Below are 22,587 nucleotides of genomic sequence, written 5' to 3'. Positions count from 1 at the left end.
AAAATTTAACTCAAACATGTCACTTTGGTAAAATGTACATCATTTGTATAACATTTTTCCTTCTTACAAGGCCCTCAAAGTGCTTTTGACTACTGACGATGCGGCATCAGGAGACACTTGTGGGTTTAGTATGTTGCTCAATGATACTTTGACACAGTTTCACTGGCCTGGATTCGAACCCACGCTTTCAGGGGAACGGACTATGCTACCATTGAGCCACGCTGCCCTAACAACATCACTATTGAAATTCCGACAGCATGCTGGAAATTCGGAAAGTTAACACTCAAGGTAAGGCTGATTAGGTTACATTTAGCCTCCGCTCCAACACTTGAGGAAATGTACCGTGACAGAGAATTATTATTTTTTTTATCCTGACAAGTGTCAGAATAACAGTTTACTCCAGATTTCATCGAACGCTGGAAATCTAACATTGACCGATTTGCTGTGCACCCACACAGTTTGTGAAAGTCACCAGATAAATAATTAAAAAAAATAGTTGCATCCCTCCTACATGCTTTAAACTCGTTTAAAAACACACTTCAACTAAAAACACACTTTTTAAAGTACATTTCGTGTGGAAAAGAGACTGGGCCGAAGAGTGAAAATCCATATATAATTGACACTTATTGAAATGCATTGGTGAGTTCTTGTTTTTCTATAAACCCCCAAAAATCTTCATAAAGCGCAGATAAAAATTTAATATGCATTTTCCACGATAAATAGATGGTAATGAAAAACAAACAAAACAATAAAAATATTACAAAATATTGAGAAGAAAAATATGCCACTTCACGGGGTTCGACTGTATTTCTTAGAGGTCCGTTGTCAAGAGATTTTCATATAAAGTCACTTTGATGACACAAAAAGAAGACTTGCTTGCAAAGGCCTCCAATAAGTGTGCTTGCTTCAAGCTGTTTTACACTCCCATTGAAGATGAGTGTAAAACTAACATAAAACAAAAGAGAATTCAACGTTGTATATAAAAAAAGAAAAGAAAAATGTTTAACCAAAATTTAGTTGAAAGCACATCTGCTAGCTTTAGCTAAACTACAATGTGAGACTCCATAGAGTGGCTACCGAAAATTAGCATAGATGTCACAGTCAGTGGCTTCATTGTGTTTTTTCATTGTGTGTTTTGTTAAATATTGCGCACAAGTAATACATGAAAAAAAAACCCCCACAAAAAACGAAAACTAATACTGAAACTAACTAAAACTAAAGTAAAACTAAGCACTTAAAAAAACTAATAAAAACAGAACCCTAAAAACTAATTAAAACTAACTAAAATAAAACAAAACGAAATAAAAACGAACAAACAATAATGAAAATTCCAAAACCATAATAACCCTGTTGGTCACACTCATTCGTACCGTAACATATACACAGCCATAACACGTACAAATGGAGCATACAACAACACTGCAAGCATGTCTGCTGCCAACTGGTTTATAAATGCAAAGTTCACACACAAAACCCAAATCTGAAACTGAGAAATGTCGTTTCTTATTCATTCTTTGAATAATCAATGAACCTGGGTTCAAACAAAAGGTGCTTCTGTCTTGTGAGTTGTTTGGCAGCGGTGAAGGGGTTTGCACATGTGCATGTACACACCTGCCTGCCGTCGACGCTGAGAGCAACGTCGTGTGCTCTCGTATACGTCAAAGCGCGCCGCTACGCTCCACTCCCACGCACGGCCCGCGGCCAGAGAGATGCGGCCGGGGCAGGGCGCTGCCTCGCTCTGACAAGACGCACACGACCTTGAACTCGCTCTTTCTTAATGGCTGCGTTACTTCGCTGCTGCGTGCATGCAGGATGAGCAACTTCCCTTCTCAAGTACCTTTAAACACTTGCCAAATCATTTTAATGAGTTTATGAAATGACAATGGCACGTTTTAGGGCTTAGATGATGAGGCAATCGGAAGAGGAAATGAGACATTGATATACGGTATGTATCAAATCAATATATGTACAGTATCAACCATCCATCCATCCATCCATCCATTTTCTTGACCGCTTACCATTACCATTCGACTCTCGTTGAAGTACCTGCTCTTCAATTCAAGAGGTAACCGCATTTGAGGCACAAGATTCACGTTTTTTTTTAGCTGTGGCATGTGAAGTTCCAGTCGGCACCCTCTGCTGGTATGACAGCTGAATGAAAGTTACTGTGAATGATCAACAAATTACAGCGTAATCTTGAAAAGTTCTACATCTCATCAGACCACTGCAATATTGAAGACAAGTTTGCTAACATGCTAACCTACGGACGCGTAGAGCTGCCAATGAATATTTTTGGCAAATATTTTCGAACATACTTGCAAATATGTTCGAACGTATTGAAATATGTTCGAATATGTTTGACCAATAAGGAGGGGCAGCTGAGAAACTGATTTATGACTAGATTTTGAAATCTTGACTGGGGCTACACAGATATCTGATGGGGCAATAGTACTCGCTAGCTTCGGTGTAGCTGCTAACATTGTTTGCTAGCTTACACTAATGCCGCTAGACTGAACATTACACACTGTTTTTAGTCTAGATTTACATGACAACGTCCTTGTAGGAAAACATTCCTTCGGCTTGTTTAAAAATACATTCCTCATGAAAAAAAAATGTAATGTGCATGCCACAGCAGTAGTTGGCGACGTTTCTGCGAGGTTTATCTGAAAGCCTTTTTGAAATGTGATTTACAGTATGTAAGCAGCAGTAAATATCGTGTGAAAAGCATAAATACTACAGCAACCTGAAAACCGCGTAAACATTCGTCGTAGCCTGTACAACCATTTGGAACGTCTTGGCGGCAGTGTCGTGTTGAAGAATAAGCACCAAGCTCATCTTTTCTTTGTAGCGACACATATATTAGCATGTGCACGTGGTGACGATCAAGAATGTGAAAGTGGCATGACCCATGCCAAATGGATTAACGTCTCGTGTGTGTGCATGTGTGTATTTGTTGTACAACATCTCACAATATCCTGCTATATTGTTCTCTTCTTTCCTTGGGTGCTCCCTTTTCTGACTTTTGTAGCCACACAATGGGAAGTGGCTTCTTTTTTTCAATTAATTCCTTGTTGATTCTTGGTTGGTTAGCCACAACACTTTCTGCTTAAGTCTCTTGAATCATTTGTAACCGCTGGTTAAACAAACAAACCAACAAACAAACAAATAACAAAAGAAGCCTGCATGCGAGCACAGCGTGAGAGACGTGAACAATAATATAGCAGACGAGTGATGTGATGTTGCACAAAATGAACTGACACAATCAGTTGGCCAATTTCTATGGCGTGGCTGACAGGGTCTTGTGACATTCATTAAGTCAAAATGGTCTTGCTAAAGCGCCCCTCAGGCTGGATTTCCACTGCGTGTTTTGCCATGACACAGTTGTCAAACTGTACGCGTCATGGAATCGCATATCTGCTGATCGGAATCAGGCCAAATGTGGATACAATTCCAATGTGTGTCAGATTTTTGATAATGCAAGTTAAATGGAACCGCACAGACAGGGTATACCCAAGAAATCCCAGGCTGATGTCATGAAAATGCAACTGTCCGGTCAGTGGCGTATTCAAAACGATACTAAACATTAAAAAAAAAAAAGAAGAAAAGAAAAACACCCGCTGTGAATCTAAACTGCAGAATACAGACATCAAACATGTTGTAAATACATTGCTACATTAGAAGTGTGTCCTTCATTAAATAAGCAAAATTAGTGACCAAACTTCAAAATGGAGACGACTCGCAATCAGCTGCAGTTTACGGGAAATCCAAGTAGACACTCATTAGGCCACACCCCTTACCAAAGTCAAGTCATCTTTATTCATATAGCGCTTTCAAACAGCCTGAGCTGTCACAAAGCGCTTTACAGAAACACAACAAAACTGTTGTGTTTCTGTAAAACTAAGCACACATCCAACACTACAGCTATTATGTGGCTGGACCAAACACACGGTTCTCAACATACAATCTGTTTATTTATTTATTTATTTTATACAATTTAGTGGGTTTGCTCACCCCCTCCGAAACTTTTGCGGGTCACTTTGAAGTGAACTTTCAACCTTTTGGGCTTCCGTCTCTTTGCCCAAATGATGACTCTGCAGATCAAAGGGGGGGCAATATAACGATTACTCCCGTTGGTGGACCTAACCCTAACCCCCCCTTGTGCCCACTTAACATCTGACCCCCCCAATTCATGCAAACCTCAGGCTTTCCCGTGGTATTACCATATTGTGCTGCGGGGCGCAGGGTAGCTTCCCGTTTTATCTGGGCCCACTTGATAGGAAGTGGCTTGCTGTGTTGTTTTGGTTGAAATGCGGAGGGTCAAATGCGAGCCCCGGGGGCATGTTTAGGTGAAAACTTGGCGGACTCGGACCCAACACCCCTCCGCTTCACCGTTACCTTCGAGAAGGACAGGGTGAAGCTCTTATAGTATAACTGGTCTGCATTCTTGTCATGTAATTAAGTACAAAGACAGTTTTTGTACAGTTCAGAGGCTGCATCAAAGCCTTCTGCATGCTCTAGCATTAAAAAAACAAAACAAAAAAACAAACAAAAAAACACCAACCATCCATCCATTTTCTTGACCGCTTATTCCTCACAAGGGTCGCGGGGGCTGCTGGCGCCTATCTCAGCTGGCTCTGGGCAGTAGGCGGAGGACACCCTGGACTGGTTGCCAACCAATCGCAGAACACCAACCATAAACGTCTTTGGGACACCGGTAATATTTAAAATAGAACGTATGTATACGTTTTTGGGAGCAAATGAGTTCAGCTAGTTAAAACATCAGGGTTCTTTTACTTATGAGCTTGTTTAGGCATAAGTTTTAATGTGATAGCAAGGCTAGCATGTGTTAGCTAACAGATCTTTAACGTCTAACGTTAGCTCAATTAACTTAAAGGTGGGGTCAAGGATACTTTTGTCACCGTCTTCCGGGTGGATCATCTTAACCATTGTTTCTCGATCCTGTCAATCAATCTGCGTAACGACGTTGTGTGTTTCTCGTTCCTAGCTGTGCATGCGCACTTCGAGTGTTTGTAGGATGTAGCTAGCTTCGTATAGTTAGCTTCGGATTCGGCCATTCATCGTTGTAGCTCCACCGAGCTACCGACCGCGTACTTTGAAAATAGCTGAGAGCCGCAAGAGGACATCTGTATGAAGCGAGGCCGACTGCAGCGACTGATGAAGATGATAATGAAGATGAGCTCGGAAGTTAGCGACATTTGAGAGGCGTTTCCCCAGACGAGCAGGAGAGCTGGTAGGATGGTGTTCCGGATGCACAGTTTTTGAAACGTGACAAACAGATGTTTGGTTTCCACTTTTCGAGAACATCATTGAATCCACCTTTAGGAAAACTACAGTGAAAATAACAAATTACATAACGGAAATTCTGAATATTCACTTTTTGAAAAGGATAGTAATGCTCGGCTATGTGTGCTAGCTAACACGGAGACCACTGACGTTAACTCAATTAACATAAGAAGATAAGTACATAATAAATAAATAAATAAATAAATAAATAAATAAATAAATAAATAAATACATGCACAACGAAATTCTGAACGCTCATTTAAAAAAAAATAAAATGCCTTCAGTTTCCGATGCTTAAGTACATTTAAAATCTGAAAATTACATTTGATTACGTGTGACAAAATCAAAAGACTTTCTTCGACTGAAGTAATTTTCAACAACAATACTTCTACCCAAGAATTGCTTTCAGGTACTTGATATAAGACTTTGGTCTGTGAGTGCCAGGTGAGTTTGCGGCGCAGCCTCCTCAAGCGTTGAGCCGGGCAGCCATCATTGTTCAAATCACCCGTGCCGCAATCAGGCTTGTCGATCTGGGCTTCCGTGAGCCCCTGCCGTTCCTGATGATGCCTCCACTGATTGGCCTAACTGGACTCCTGTCTGTGACGGCAGATTAGCATGGATTGTTTTTTCTCTGCGGTATACGGATTGGGTCGTGTTAGCATTCACACCTCGGCGTGGGCCCCCTGGGGCCCCTGGAGGGGCTCGCAGATGCAAAGGAGAACCTGACTTGATCCAAAAGTCAACTTTGATATGATGAGTAATATGGCACCCATGCATTTATCGGGATTTCATAGGCAAGGTCAAGCGTAGCCTAAGTAAAACTAAGCTAAAAGTTGGTACAAGTTGTACTTTTGAAAATAGTGCCAGGGGCATTTATGGAAAATTGACTTTTTCATGAAATATAATCTTATACGTTAAATTTTTTACATGCATGCTAATAAAATAAAATAAAATGCTGGCTTGTTTACTTACTCGATGGGTTGCTGTGGATTTTGAGCAGATTGTGTTACTTTTGCCCAATGTTGGGTCATTTATTTGGACCCAGTCGATTGGGTTGAAGATTGGATTTGGGCAGGCTGAAGAGTTGAAGCTGGTCGCCATTTTAGGCAGTTTTGTTTTGTACTAAATTTGAAGTAAATTTAATGTCATCCTTGTATAACATGCTAACATCCAGTTGAGTTCTTAGAAAATGTTGGCAATAACATTTTTATTATTTTTACCACAGCTATACTGATAACCTGGTTACCAATTTCCTGGTTGCTTTAACTTGTTTTTGTTTTGTTTTTTAACCATATAATTGTATGGTATGAACAGCCAAACACTGACTCAGTGTTATTTCACCCAAATTGAGCTAATTTTGACCCAGTATTTTTAGGAATGTACTGTTATTGTGTGTCTGTGATGCTTGCCCACCCACTGAGTGTGAAATTAAAGGAGATGTTTTTCTAATTTTTTGAAAACTGGGATGTTGTAATTTTGCTGACTTATCGAATAAGACGAAGCAGCAAAGTGGCTCAGAATATTTGATAGAAAATGGCATTCATCTTTTTGTAAATTTGACTCTATTTAGAGTGGGACCAAATACTATTTTTTTTGAGTAACATTTACACTTGTAAGAGAGTGACATAAAAAATTGGGGAAAAAAAAGTCACTCAAGAGTTGAGAAACAAACTCGCGACCTTGAGCTTAGGAGACTGTCTCAGTACCACCTGAGCCATGCAAAAACATCTTTTTTGGTGTCTTGGAGTTACGAAGATTCCAGCTGCCACGAGCGATATACTAACACACAGCAGGAGCTTGCATGTCTCAGGGAGTAGATCGGCTGTCTCCCAAGCTGATGAAGGCCCTGAGATCATTCCTCAACCCTTGAGTGACTTTTATTTTATTTTTTCTAATTCTTTATTTTACTCTCTTCGAAGTGTAAATACATCCATCCATCCGTTTTCTTGACCACATTCCTCACAAGGTTTGCGGGGGGTGCTGGAGCCTATCTCAGCTGGCTTTGGGCAGTAGGTACACCCTGGACTGGTTGCCAGCCAATCACAGGGCACACAGAGACAAACAACCATCCACACTCATAAGCACACCTAGGGACAATTTTGGAGCGCCCAATTAACCTGCTATGCATGTCTTTGGAATGTGGGACCGGAGTACCCGGAGAAGACCCACGCGGTCACGGGGAGAACATGCAAACTCCACCCAGGAAGGCTGGAGCCTGGACTCGAACCCGAGTCCTCAGTACTGGAAGGCAGACATGCTAACCACTCGACACCGTGCCACCCCCAAGTGTAAATATTAATTTAAAACCAAGTCTATTTGGTCACAATCTAAATAGTCACATTTACTCTACAGAATTTACTGTGTAGGTTTTCTCCAAAGCTGAACCAAAGCTTGTTTTGCCAATTTTTCAATCACTTCTCCGTAATGTAGCATATTTTCCTGAGCACAAGCCGCTAGTATTTTCACATGCTTTCAGTTTCACCTCTGTTTCCTTGTTCCTCAGCTCGACCCATTTTAGGACAAATCCACTTAAGATTCTTATGCCAACTGAAACTGTTAGCAAGGCAAGAGAACTTGTCTTTCCACAAAAAAAAGTCCACACCTGAACACAAGAAATCCCCATCCATCAAATAACTATGCGGATAATACTTCACTTGTTAAACGTACAATAAAAAAAAAAAAAAAACTTGCCGATTAACTCTTTGACTGCCAGCCATTTTCGGAAAAGGTAACCCCTATACTGCCAGCTGATTTACAGAATTTTACCGATCTTTCAAGCTCCACAGAAAATGTTGTGTTAGGACTATGGAAACGCGGATACTACCAAATGAAAGATTGAAGTCTCATCTTTCATTTAAAAAAAAAAGTTTGTTTCTACCTTATTCGGATCTTCAGTAATCAACAATAGAAAACAGCTTCGTTTCACCCAAATCCTCTATCTTCTTCCAAAATACGGAGAAATCAAGCTTTTTGTGAAACGATGTTATTTCATGCACTCTAGTGAATTTGGCACTCTTTTTTTTTGCATGAGTGATTCTACAAACACCTAAACTTCTATAAAACACTACCCCAACAATAAAAAAAAGTGTTTTTTGATTGCAAAATAACAGTTTATTTACATGCAACAGTAGCAATCCGAACAAACAATTTGGAAAACTCTTTGCAAACTATTTACACGTGCGCAACAGTTTTTGTCAGTCTGCTTCTGCATGGACTGATTTGCGTAGAGGTTGTTATGATGAACGATGTGCTGGAGAAGTTCATCCGTGATGAAGAGCTCCAGGATGTCAGCTGGCAGGTGGGAATTCAGCTCTGCTGCAGCATCCCTTGGTCCTGGTTTTGCAGCAAAGGGGAAGATGGTTGGCTGCCAGCCGAATTCATCAACTTCAAGCCAGCCAGAATCTTTGGGATCTGCAAATATACATTTCAATATCATATATTATTTTAGAGCACTGTGATGCAATGTGTGTGTGTGTGTGTGTGTGTGCATGTTTACCTTTTTTTCTTGGATGTATTGGTTGATGCACATTCTGTAAATTATAGAAGACGTTTACCATCAAATATTTTATTAGAGCTGTGGAGAATCTTTTTTTTTTTTCTTTTTACCTTTGTTCTGCTCACTGTGAGAAGGGTCACTTTGGGCCCTATGAGGGGGAGCTTGTTGCGGTGTATTGAAAACGTTTTTTTGTTTTTTTGTTTTTTTACCTTTCTTTGTCGTAGAACCAGCGGTCGGACGTTGCTGTGAGCACGATCTATAAAATATACATTCATGTTTGTTTACTTACTCGATGGGTTGCTGTGGATTTTGAGCAGATTGTGTTACTTTTGCCCAATGTTGGGTCATTTATTTGGACCCAGTCGATTGGGTTGAAGATTGGATTTGGGCAGGCTGAAGAGTTGAAGCTGGTCGCCATTTTAGGCAGTTTTGTTTTGTACTAAATTTGAAGTAAATTTAATGTCATCCTCGTATAACATGCTAACATCCAGTTGAGTTCTTAGAAAATGTTGGCAGTAACATTTTTATTATTTTTACCACAGCTATACTGATAACCTGGTTACCAATTTCCTGGTTGCTTTAACTTGTTTTTGTTTTGTTTTTTAACCATATAATTGTATGGTATGAACAGCCAAACACTGACTCAGTGTTATTTCACCCAAATTGAGCTAATTTTGACCCAGTATTTTTAGGAGTGTACTGTTATTGTGTGTCTGTGATGCTTGCCCACCCACTGAGTGTGAAATTAAAGGAGATGTTTTTCTAATTTTTTGAAAACTGGGATGTTGTAATTTTGCTGACTTATCGAATAAGACGAAGCAGCAAAGTGGCTCAGAATATTTGATAGAAAATGGCATTCATCTTTTTGTAAATTTGACTCTATTTAGAGTGGGACCAAATACTAATTTTTTTTAGTAACATTTACACTTGTAAGAGAGTGACATAAAAAATTGGGGGGAAAAAAGTCACTCAAGAGTTGAGAAACAAACTCGTGACCTTGAGCTTAGGAGACTGTCTCAGTACCACCTGAGCCATGCAAAAACATCTTTTTTGGTGTCTTGGAGTTACGAAGATTCCAGCTGCCACGAGCGATATACTAACACACAGCAGGAGCTTGCATGTCTCAGGGAGTAGATCGGCTGTCTCCCAAGCTGATGAAGGCCCTGAGATCATTCCTCAACCCTTGAGTGACTTTTATTTTATTTTTTCTAATTCTTTATTTTACTCTCTTCTAAGTGTAAATACATCCATCCATCCGTTTTCTTGACCACATTCCTCACAAGGTTCGCGGGGGGTGCTGGAGCCTATCTCAGCTGGCTTTGGGCAGTAGGTACACCCTGGACTGGTTGCCAGCCAATCACAGGGCACACAGAGACAAACAACCATCCACACTCATAAGCACACCTAGAGACAATTTTGGAGCGCCCAATTAACCTGCTATGCATGTCTTTGGAATGTGGGACCGGAGTACCCGGAGAAGACCCACGCGGTCACGGGGAGAACATGCAAACTCCACCCAGGAAGGCTGGAGCCTGGACTCGAACCCGAGTCCTCAGAACTGGGAGGCGGACATGCTAACCACTCGTGCCACCCCCAAGTGTAAATATTAATTTAAAACCAAGTCTATTTGGTCACAATATAAATAGTCACATTTACTCTACAGAATTTACTGTGTAGGTTTTCTCCAAAGCTGAACCAAAGCTTGTTTTGCCAATTTTTCAATCACTTCTCCGTAATGTAGCATATTTTCCTGAGCACAAGCCGCTAGTATTTTCACATGCTTTCAGTTTCACCTCTGTTTCCTTGTTCCTCAGCTCGACCCATTTTAGGACAAATCCACTCACAAGATTCTTATGCCAACTGAAACTGTTCGCAAGGCAAGAGAACTTGTCTTTCCACAAAAAAAAGTCCACACCTGAACACAAGAAATCCCCATCCATCATATAACTATGCGGATAATACTTCACTTGTTAAACGTACAATAAAAAAAAAAAAAAAAAAAAAAAAAAACTTGCCGATTAACTCTTTGACTGCCAGCCATTTTCGGAAAAGGTAACCCCATACTGCCAGCTGATTTACAGAATTTTACCGATCTTTCAAGCTCCACAGAAAATGTTGTGCTAGGACTATGGAAACGGATACTACCAAATGAAAGATTGAAGTCTCATCTTTCATTTAAAAAAAAAAGTTTGTTTCTACCTTATTCGGATCTTCAGTAATCAACAATAGAAAACACCTTCGTTTCACCCAAATCCTCTATTTTCTTCCAAAATACGGAGAAATCAAGCTTATTGTGAAACGATGTTATTTCATGCACTCTAGTGAATTTGGCACTCTTTTTTTTTGCATGAGTGATTCTACAAACACCTAAACTTCTATAAAACACTACCCCAACAATAAAAAATGTTTTTTGATTGCAAAATAACAGTTTATTTACATGCAACAGTAGCAATCCGAACAAACAATTTGGAAAACTCTTTGCAAACTATTTACACGTGCGCAACAGTTTTTGTCAGTCTGCTTCTGCATGGACTGATTTGCGTAGAGGTTGTTATGATGAACGATGTGCTGGAGAAGTTCATCCGTGATGAAGAGCTCCAGGATGTCAGCTGGCAGGTGGGAATTCAGCTCTGCTGCAGCATCCCTTGGTCCTGGTTTTGCAGCAAAGGGGAAGATGGTTGGCTGCCAGCCGAATTCATCAACTTCAAGCCAGCCAGAATCTTTGGGATCTGCAAATATACATTTCAATATCATATATTATTTTAGAGCACTGTGATGCAATGTGTGTGTGTGTGTGTGCATGTTTACCTTTTTTTCTTCGATGTATTGGTTGATGCACATTCTGTAAATTATAGAAGACGTTTACCATCAAATATTTTATTAGAGCTGTGGAGAATCTTTTTTTTTTTTTCTTTTTACCTTTGTTCTGCTCACTGTGAGAAGGGTCACTTTGGGCCCTATGAGGAGGAGCTGAAAGAAACATATACAATTACAATACTATCGAAAGACTTTCCTTTTATTGTTGCGGTGTATTGAAAACGTTTTTTTTTTTTTGTTTACCTTTCTTTGTCGTAGAACCAGCGGTCGGACGTTGCTGTGAGCACGATCTATAAAATATACATTCATGTTTGTATAGGTAATAGATGTTTTAGTGTATATCAGCACATTTACACACGCTGCTAGCAGATCGCCCGAAAAGTTAGTAAAGTAATCTTACTAGCAATCTCTTAGCATGTTAGCGCTTACCTTCACGTTCTTTGGAAGACTGTCTTGCATCGGACCCATAGTAGTCGTCATCGTCCGATGAAACGTCATCTGTGCAGACGTGCTCGGTTGTGCACCACTTTTCTCCGGTGTTAGCATCGCTAGCCGGTGCGGCCTTAGGACGTTATTAGCATCGCTAGCCGGTGGGGCCTTAGGACGTGGTCGAAACGGCCGCGTCACCGCTTCAACTATGACTTAACCCCGTCATCACTGTGCACTTGAGCACTGGTCGATGCTTTTGAGCTTTGAAAATAAGGATCAAGCGTGAGCTGATTGCCATCTGTAGCCTTTTTGACTCCCTTAGCCAAGTTAGCCATTCTCTCCCCCTCAACACTCTAGTTCCGCCTCTCTTCTTCTACTGTTGTCTCCTACCCGATCTTGTCCAAAAGACATCACAGCCATCTAGTGGCCAGGAATACTCATTATAGTAACCCGATCGGCTTGATACTTGGAGCACAGCTGCCCAAGGCTTTCCTCCACCCGTTTCCATAAAAAAACATAGTAGACGTCAATTAACGTCTATGGCGGCCAATTCTAGGTTTATACTGAACGTCTTTAAACGTTTATGGTGGTCAAAGAGTTAAAACATCTTTTCCGTGTAAATATCCCGTGTTACAACGTGGACAACTTACGACTGGTTGTGTGTTGATTTACAGTATGTATGAAATTGTTTCCTTTTTTAAATTTAGTGGGTAAAATCTACAGTCAGGTGTGCTCAATAGCCCAAAACGTACTATTTTTTTCTTTCCATCATCTTGTTGTTTCCATAGCAGCGAGCCTGAGCAGCTTGCCTTTATCTTTGCGTAGTCGTCCTTCACGGACAGAAGACATTCCGTAGCAGATACAAAGAACATGCTTGTCTGTCTATTGGATTGACAGATGTGAAGTTGTAGAACAGTTAGCCGCTCGCACTTATGAAAACTCATTTGGATTACAGAGATGCTTCAAAGCATCTCATGTATCCCATTGCAGATAATATTACAGTCAACACACCTCGGCCGACTTCTACTACATCGCAGCAGAACCTGTTGTGACAACAATTTTGGTGGCAGTCTGTACTAAAAGTGATACCCTGTACATCAACAAATATTTTTTTTTGAGCTTCATTAGAAGATGGTGTTTGTCTAGGTTGTTTTAGTCAACAAAAATGAAAATGAAATAAACTCAAACCAAATTTGGAAAAACATTTTTTGTTAACAAAATAAAAAAAAAATCTAAGTTAACTGAAAATACACTCCACTTTTTTTTTTTTTTAAGTAACTATAATTTCAGCACAAATGTCCATCATTGTCACATTTGTCAATTAATTTCATGCTTTCGGGGTTGATTTTAAATAGTATTTGAATAGCTTTTATTTCGATATTACTGTTCAGCCATACAGAAGAAGGAAGGTCCAAAAGTTGTTTGGGCATTGCAGTTTGCGTTATACCACATTATTATGACCTTTTTTTTTTTTTTTTTTTTTTTTTAAATCTAGTAAGCAAAAAAAAAAAACTATAATACTAAAACTAATACATAATAATAATAACTAACTGAATTAAAAGAAAAACCTAAAGTCAAAACACAATTCAAACTAAATATAACTACTTCCAAACTATTCTAACCCTTGCTTATTCTTGATCTGTGATTGGCTCAAGACCAGTTTCCAGCTCACTTGCCACTCCAGTGAGAAGAACCTAGAAAAGGAATGGAAGGATGATGAGATGGGTAACACCTGTTGGAAAAGGTAAACAAACAAACAAACAGTGACACCAATCGCACGAGAGCGAGCCCGTCATGGATAGAGGGAAGTACAAAATATCGCCTGGGGTGTACATGTCCTCTGTCAATTCCAGTCTGTCCCTGTGTGACTGAGCAACTCTTCCTGACATGAGCGTAATGAGACAAATCTGCAGAGTGACGACTCGTCCGGCCAGTTTTTGGAGCATTATGTCACATTTGGGTTTGCATACCTTCACCGCCTGCCACTACGAGGATTGAAATGTGTGCGTTCTCACCACCCGCCAATCACTCATTGCCGTTTGCTTTTGTTTGGTTGGAGGATTACACGAAAGCAACTTCCACCGACTGCCATGATACTTCGTGGAAAGGGTGCGACGAGGACCAAGCAAAATACCCAAATCAATTATTTATTTATTTTTGAAGGCATTTTTCAACTTCACTGGGCGTCTGACATCACCTTTGTGCTCTTCTAGTTATTGATCTGGATTACAGCAATACCTTGACTTATAAATAGTGATAATGACTGATATGGATTATTTTGTTTGTATTATTTTTAATGTTGACACCCATTCCAGTATTTAGCGAAATAAAATTCTGATTGATCGGCCAATTAAAGCAGCTATATGTAAGATTTAAAATTTCAAATCGCTACTGCCACCTGTGGCCGAAAACAAACTGCACGCTCGTACACGCTGCGCGCACTCGTACGTGCACGACCTCAATACTGAAGACTGGGCTCTTCATATCCAATTAAACTATGTTTTCAGAGGTAAGAAGTTTTATAATGTTATACAAAGCTGGCCACTTCACGGAATGAGACTCTCGATCCCCACTAAACAATCGATGTCGACGGGACGTGCAGATCATATTGCTTTAGTCGGTCGAAGTCCAGTCCTGTACTCCAAAACGATGTGCAAATTACGTCAATTAATTGGACCTCATTCCGACATCAATATGCAGTTACATATTGTAGTCACCCCGCTCGACGGACGTCAACCTGATTCTAGTCATTATTAGTGTAGGTCGCCCCCAGGCTAGCGTCATTGTGCATGAGCCGAAAGGTGGGCTGTCAGTTATGGAAATTGACGATTGTGAAAAACATATAGACCCATTCACTACTTAGTGTGATATCGCCGTGAATGTTATCGCCATTCAGTAGTACCGTTCACATTCCGTTACCATAATGTAGCTACAATAGGCTGTTTTCACGGAGGAAAATAAGGCAACATTTAGCCTGATTGAAACGCCGCGGAATGGAAAGTCTGTTCTTCATAAAGTCATTCTGTTCTATTACATTCAACTTTGCCGCCCCTTTCACGCTAAATGTTGCCGTCCACCTCACTTTCACCCCAATAGTTACGACCGAGAAGTGATCGATCTTGAGGTTACTGCTATTTGAAAACAACACATTTTTTTTCTAAATGTCAAGACACTCGCTTCTTACCTTTTGGAGTAGAAAGAAAGCCAGCTGTGAATCACTTTTCTAATCCAAGTCCGATCTCAACTCTCTCCACCGCTGAAATGTCAAACCAATGTTCACTCTCGTTCTTGCCCGGCGTCGGTCACTATCAAGTTTAGATTTTTTTTTTTTTTTTTTGTGGCACTTGACATTGTTTTCATTTTTTTTTTTTTTAGCAGCCTTCCGCGGAGTAACAGCGGGTGTCTGGGGCAGCAAAAATCTGTACTAGTTCCATCTTCGCGCGACAGGAAACAACTGACGATGACGCGCATTATGTCACATCCCGCAGACAGAGGGCGGGAAATTCGAAGGATTCGGACCGGACGCTTCGTAAATAATATTGGCCAGAGGCTTGTAGGAGTACCCATTGTGAACAGCTAAGATGTTGATCTACTAATTAGAATATGTTTCTGTCATAAATGGTCAAATAAAAAGGCTATTGTTAAGATATTTTTTGGGGAAATCCTCCATATAGTAGCTTTAATTAAGAAATGAATAAAATAACTTTTTTTGGAGGTCTCTTAATGCTTACAGTAATGAAAATATGAATTATAGGCAGAACATTTGACAGTTTTGCAGTACTTTTGTCCTTTAAGGATTTGATTAATTTTACAACTGAAAGAAAAATCAGCAAAAATCAAGACTATTTGTTTTGGGCCATTTTTAGGGGGGGGTGTTTTAACATCACAATCTTTGTCTCATGTTATGTTTTAATGTGGGGGAAAAAATGGCAAAAATCTGCAAAAAATTGGGTAGTTTTCGACAATTTTTTAAAAGCGCTAATATTAGCCAATTAAATGGCTCGACCAATTTATTATTAATGGTTACTTGACTCAGTGAAGAATTTTCAGCAGTGAAAAGTGAATATTTTGTCCAGAATGAACTTGATAACTTCATTATTTTTCATGTACAATTAACACATTTTTCCACTAGCTGTCGACTGAAGATGACATCACGTGTTGAGGAAGTAGGTAATGACCAACAACAACAACAACAAAAAAGTCCTCACCTGTTTTCTGGGTTTGGTCAGCAAACTGAGCCATGATTGGTTGTTACCTACTTCTTCAGCACAGATGATGTCATCTTCCGTCGACAGCTAGTTGAAAAATTAGTTTCTAAAGGTATTAATTGTATGTCTCATGTTGTGTTTTAATGTGGGGGGAAAAAAATTGGCAAAAATCTGCAAAAAAATAAAAAAAACGGTAGTTTTTGACCATTTTTAAAGGTGACAATATTAAACGATTAATTAAATGGTCCGACCAATTTAGTCGATCAGGCCCTATTAAGTTTTGCAAGTTTAAAGCTGTCGCTTAGTCGATTTTTGCTTTGTGAGTGATGAGCGAGTTTGAGATATGCAGAATAAATATTTTCAGATCACTCTAATCACTAACTGCACCCAATTTTGGCAGCAGAGGCTCTCCACCCTTTGCTTTCTAGCTACAGGTACGCATGAGATTAATGTAGTTCAGAAATCAAACTGCAATGGCTGCCAAATCAAATGTGGTTTTAACTGCTTTACATGGAACCTTTGAGTCGGTAGACATGCATGTAATCTCAGGTCGGCTTCAGCTTGAGTTGTTTATCTACATCCTCACATATTGACATTATACGTCTGTTCGCTGGCACCTATTGTATTGCCATGTTTACATTTAGCAGGGGCGGGGCTCGGGGTCCAAGGTGAAGAAGTGGGGCGGGGGCGACGGGTGTGTTATCCCAGGAAAGCTCTGCGTGCTCCAGAAACCCGAGCTCGGGCCCGGCTGAAGACAAATGACAAAGCGCAACACGTGAGAGGCGTTGCACATGGCGTTTAAGGTTACCTGTTTGTCTGGCCTCGCTTTGAACTTTTGGCCCGATCGGGAGCAAAGCGCAGCTCATCTCACTTTTTTACCACTCCCGCGCTGCTGCTCCACCTTCCTCCCGACAATTACCCGCAAACACAGCTCTGTTACGTCGCACCTGGCCCCCGCTTGGCGTGTGACGGCTTTGTGGTGTCCTGCCCCGACAAATCTTTCTGTGCATCTGACGTTTGTTGCCTTGTACGTGAGCGAGGTTACGCAAAAAGCGACTCAGCTGCTTTCCACACAGCTATGTAGGTCGAAGGAGAGCACGTTTGCGCTAATAAAGGTACAGATTCTGGATTTTTTCTCTCACTTCATTTATTTCAATTATGAATTAATCTACTCTTACTCGCCCATTTAGCTTGTAATGTCCCGCATGTTTTAATGCTCAGACTTAAAATCACAAAGTGAAAGCATATCTTGTAAATTTGACACACCACTAGTGTTACTTTCGTCAACCAAAACTAAAAAAATAATTTCGTCAACACACATTTTTCACCTCACTAAAACTAGACTAGACTAAAACCCTCGTTAACTCATTCACTCCTCACAGAAGCCATCCCCTTCTCTCTGTTTTACTGGATTTTGACTGATTTTGCAAGGCCCACAGAATATTGTATTCTATTGTTATAAAAACATGGAACCTACCAAAGAAAGATTAAAGTCTCTTCTTTCATCAGGGGAAAAAAAATACATATTTATCTGTTTCTGTTTTGCAGCAGTGAGCATTAGAATATAGCTCAGTTTCATCATTATTCACAAATCTTTTGAGAATTGTGAGTAATTGAGCTTGTTTTTAACATGGTCCTGGTTGATCTCCTATGCTCTGCTGCCACCTGCTGGCCGTTTGTGTAATAACTACCATTTCTTCAAACATTCTTTGCAGTTGAGAGACTGCATCAAAGCCTTCTGTATGCTCTAGCATAAAAAACACACACCCACACACACACACACACAAAAGTATAAATACGTCTTTGGGACACTTAAAACATTTAAAATAAAACATATTTATATGTTTTTGCGAGTGAATGAGTTACTAAACAATAACTGGGACTAAATCAGTCTGCATTTTCGTCGACGAATGAAGACGAGACGAAAATGTCCTTCACTTAATAAAAACTGGACTAAAATCTGTGGACATTTTAGTTCATGAACCAAAACGAGACGAAAATTATATAATTTTGTCAAATCTTTGTCTCTGCTAATCTGTCACGTTTGTGACACTGTCATGTGACAAAGCACAAACATGGGACAGACAGGAGGTCGATTCATGGGGAAAGGTTAAAAAAAAAAAAAGTACATTATAGTTATAACTTAACATTAATCCAACGGCTATAACGTTCCAACAATAATGTAAATGCAACTGCTAACTAATGCTGGCTAACTTACTAGCTCCTAGCATGGAGCCACGGTAGCCACTGTAATTGTGTGTCAAGTTGTTTTTCATCAAAAAGATGAGAACATTTTGTGTGAAATAGTTTTAGATCCGAAAAGGTTCAATATAAACTGCTGACAAAAAAATATACAGGGGTTGTCCTGACTAAAACTAAAAACGTTCATAGTTTTTGACTAAAACTAGACAAATAAAATTGTTTTCTTGGACTAAAATAAAGACTAAAATGCTAGATTTAAAGTCGACTAAAAATTGACTAAATAAAACTGTGATTAAAAATTAACAAGCGTGACTGAAATTGGACTAAAACTGAGACTAAATTTCAAAATGGCAGAAAAAAATTAACACTACACACCACAGAGGAGTGTTGTTTGCAACCCTGCCAAATTTGAATTATGAAAGCATTGCTAAGCGCCTTCAGAATCATGAAAAATCATTGAGTGTCTCTGCACTTGAAGGGACGTGGGCGTGTAATCTACATTTGGTGAAACCACGCCTGATGCTGGAACTGCGAAAATATATTTGTCACACCGGATTGTTGCAGGGCTTTTCGCTGCCAACAATGAGGCACTCTAATGTGGCCATGCCAGTGCAAAAAGCACTGGTCCACACTCAAGCTGTCAAGCCAAATTAAAATAAATAAATAAATAAATAAATAAATAAATAAATAAATAAATAAATAAATAAATAAAATACAAATTCTACTTTCTTCACTGTGCCGTGCGCGCACTTGTAGCTAACAATGAGGCACTCTATAAAGTGGCCATGCAAGCCTAAATCTTTGGTCCACATACAGGTTGTCAAGTTAGACTGAATAAAATTATGTACTCCACATTCTTCTTCTGTTCTATGCATAATGTGTATGCACTCACAGCTAACAACGAGGCTCTCTGAAGCAGCCATTCAGCGTAGCTACTATCTCCATGGAAGTTGCATTTTGTGTATGTTTGAATTGTGCTAGATAAAAGCTTTAGTAGATTCATGCTAGGGCCCAAATTCATCATTGGGTCCCGTTTTAACCATGCCCACAAAAAAGTTGTTTAAGGCATTTGTTCCCAAGCTTTTAGTCTTGTTTTTGTCATATCAAAGCTTTAAATAATCACAATTAAACCGTGAAAATGCTGATAAAGATTAAAAAAAGAAAGAAAAAAAACTGCCTATGTTATACAGTATATAACTCTTATTGTGGGAATGCTGAAGCATATGTTATTGTGATTTTTATTCTCCACACTTTTTTGCCGCCTAACAACTCCCACATAATACTTCCAATTTACATTGTTTAAGCTAGCTTCAAAAATTCACGCCTCCCGAGATATATCTTCTAATTCCACATTACTTACAGTATTTGCACAATTTAACATTTAATATCAACTTTTCCCCATTCATTTTCAATGGGACAGTCAATGAACTTTTTCTAAGTATCACTTTCCATGCCCACTTCCATATACAGGGTGTTCCAAAATGGTTGACCCCATTCTAAGTGCCCATATCTTGGAAACTACTTGATGGATCTTAATGAAACTAAATACACTTTATGTTGAATCATAAGTTTTACAAAGAAACGTATAAGTATTTGTTGGTTCTATGACAGATTTTCATAAATGTTCAACACCAAGTGGCAGGTTATATTTTGGAATTACAGCCCAAGTGCTTTTTAGGACGTTCAGAACTTCCTTTCCTGTGTTTTGTCTAAGCTCGATGTTACACACAAAAACTTGAAACGTTTCTCCACAAGCTGTGAAAATTTGAGGTTATTCCAACGGAAATGGTCAAAATTATTGGCCTACGAAATGGGGTCAAACATTTTGGAACATATAACATAACATCATCATTACCATGTCTCTAATACTACTCAGTGGCACAGTTGGTAAAGCGCATTGTCCAGTAACCAGGAGGTTTCATTTCATAATTTATCTCTTAAGGTGCTTTCAGCATTCCCGCGCAGTTTCTCCAGAAATTGCACTTAGTCTAGTTGATCAAAATAGTGTTGCACTTTTGAGTAGTCGTCTTTCAACATTCAAACTTTAAATATCAGAACCAACCCACTATAGCAGCCTTCCTTTCATCAGTCATTTGAGCCATGAGGCGCTTAAGCTGACGTGGCTGTTGTGAGTTTTGCGTTAACTGTGCCACAGGTTGTTGATCTTGGAAATTTATTTTTAAAGGGATACTTGACTCATTGAGCCATTTTCAGCAGTAAAAAGTAAATATGTTGTCCAAAATGTAACATTTTTTTTTCACTAGCTGTCGACTGAGGTTGACATCACATGTTGAGGAAGTAGGTAACGACCAACAAAAAAAATGTCCTCACCTATTTTCTGGGTTTGGTCATCAAACTGAGCCATGATTGGTTGTTACCTACTTCCTCAGCATAGATGATGTCATCTTCAGTTGACAGCTAGTGGAAAATTTGGTTTTTAAAGGTATTAATTGTACGTGAAAACGTAATGATGTTATCAAATTTATTCTGGATAAAATATTAACCTGAAAATGGCTCAATAAGTCAAGTATCCTTTTAAATGTTTCCACATAGCTCTATTTGGGAATCACTGGTTTCATGATGTAGCTCAATAACTAGTTCTCAATGTTATCAGTGATTATGCTAAAAAAATTCTAAACTATCTGGAAACAAATCTCTGAATTCACTTAAAGAGTGATTCAAAATATTGCTGAAGATTTCATGCCAGCCCAAAACTGATTGTTTGCCTCGTGTCGTTTTAATTTAATGACAGCAGTGTACTGCATAGAAAGTATTCATAATGTGTACAAGTTTGTTTACATCCAGAGCCGCCCCCCCCCACCACCCCACCCCTCACCCCCGCCGCTCTTTCATTGAGCTTACCAGGCCTTTATGAGAAATGATCTCTTGAGTGCATCACTCACTGACAGGCCACATCAGTTTCTGTACGTTAGCGTGTTTGCTGTCTGTCTCCTGGACAAAAACGCTGGCTGGAAAGATCCTCCCACCCTTCCACCGTCAGGCCCCCCCATCCACCCAATCCATCCATCCATAATGAACAGGTGAACAGCTTCCAGCAAACCGGACTTTCAAGGCCCGCACCTGTTGGACTGTGGTCCTCTCACCTGTGCAAATATAAGAGCAGTGAGATGAAGGGTGGAAAAAATAAAAGAGCGGAATGGAGCGCTCTATCCCAGGTTACTTGGGTGCGGCGGCGCACAGAATAATGCGCAGCTGAGCAAACCCGCCGCATAGCCATAGGTCTTCTTCCTCCTCGCTAATCCGCCGGCGCAACGCGGCTCGCATGAGACGTTCTTTTATGGTCGCCTGAATGGAGATCTCCTTTTGAGGTTACGCAGTTGATACACTCGCTAATGTCACTTTTGTGCCGTGGTTACATTGTGGAGTGATTGCCCGCTTCGGGCGACGCATACTCCCTTGAAAAGTGCACCGGCATCATTGGGAGGTATTGTGTCATAGACGTCTTGTATATGGATGTGATCCAGGAAGTCCTTTCATCTGCAAAGTGGAGGTTTTGAGCTCATTTGGAAAACGTAGCGTGGAATGGAGGCCGCGAAAGCGTCTCGATGACTGAGGAGATCACGTGCCGACATGGAACACTTGTCCTGGGCGAAAGCTTTTAATCCACCTGACAATCGTGATGTGAAAATTGTCAAGTGTGATGTGAAAAAACTGTTTACCGCAACGCTTCCCACACATTCCGGAGCAAAGCGACAGCGCAGGAACAAAACAAGTTTCGCAACAGTGATGATCTAACACAAACTATTATTATTACTATTAATGGCTTTTAACAGGCAGCAGGATGTACTAGTGCAATTTACCAGCTTATATATTTTATATGAGAAGAATCTCACAGAGAACAACCAAACAGAAATTTCACACAAAATATATCGGACATTCCACAGAATCCATGCTATTTGTAACACAATATTGATAATATTAGCTCATAGCATATTTAATGAATACAGTTCATAAGATTAACACTATATTGAACACTGGGAAAAGAGCCTGTCGCTACTTCCTAAATTGAGACTTTAGTATGATATATAATAATTTAAATCCTTCAGGAATAATTTGGTACATTTTGAGTATTTACACATGTATAAAATTTAAAGATAAAAAAAGACAAAA

General features: G+C 39.8%; 1 protein-coding gene and 1 long non-coding RNA gene across 4 annotated transcripts; both read right to left on the bottom strand.

Annotated features, from left to right (window-relative positions):
* Positions 1–8,487: 8,487 nt before the first annotated feature.
* Positions 8,488–9,062, bottom strand: LOC144025939 (uncharacterized). The gene is made up of 4 exons (XR_013284998.1): positions 9,010–9,062; positions 8,911–8,961; positions 8,801–8,834; positions 8,488–8,715 (listed from the first exon to the last, which is right to left on the bottom strand). It is a non-coding gene; the product is annotated as an uncharacterized LOC144025939 (long non-coding RNA).
* A 2,081-nt stretch (positions 9,063–11,143) lies between these two features.
* LOC144025938 (uncharacterized) lies at positions 11,144–13,174 on the bottom strand. Of its 3 annotated transcripts, XR_013284997.1 has the most exons (5): positions 12,047–13,174; positions 11,861–11,907; positions 11,720–11,770; positions 11,609–11,642; positions 11,144–11,529 (listed from the first exon to the last, which is right to left on the bottom strand). XR_013284997.1 is itself a non-coding variant. In XM_077532338.1 (4 exons), the coding sequence occupies exons 1-4, from the start codon at positions 12,161–12,163 to the stop codon at positions 11,234–11,236; spliced, it is 609 nt and encodes a 202-aa protein (XP_077388464.1). In that variant the 5' UTR covers positions 12,164–13,174; the 3' UTR covers positions 11,149–11,233. The 3 variants fall into 3 exon arrangements, 1 of the variants encoding a protein (XP_077388464.1); XR_013284996.1 differs by having other exon boundaries at positions 11,149–11,529; positions 11,609–11,770; XM_077532338.1 differs by having other exon boundaries at positions 11,149–11,529; positions 11,609–11,757.
* Positions 13,175–22,587: the final 9,413 nt, after the last annotated feature.

The sequence above is a fragment of the Festucalex cinctus genome, chromosome 9 (genome assembly GCF_051991245.1).
Source record: "Festucalex cinctus isolate MCC-2025b chromosome 9, RoL_Fcin_1.0, whole genome shotgun sequence".
NCBI classification, from domain to species: Eukaryota; Metazoa; Chordata; class Actinopteri; order Syngnathiformes; family Syngnathidae; genus Festucalex; species Festucalex cinctus.
Note: the sequence above shows the minus strand (reverse complement) of the source record. Positions and strands in the feature narration are given on the sequence as shown.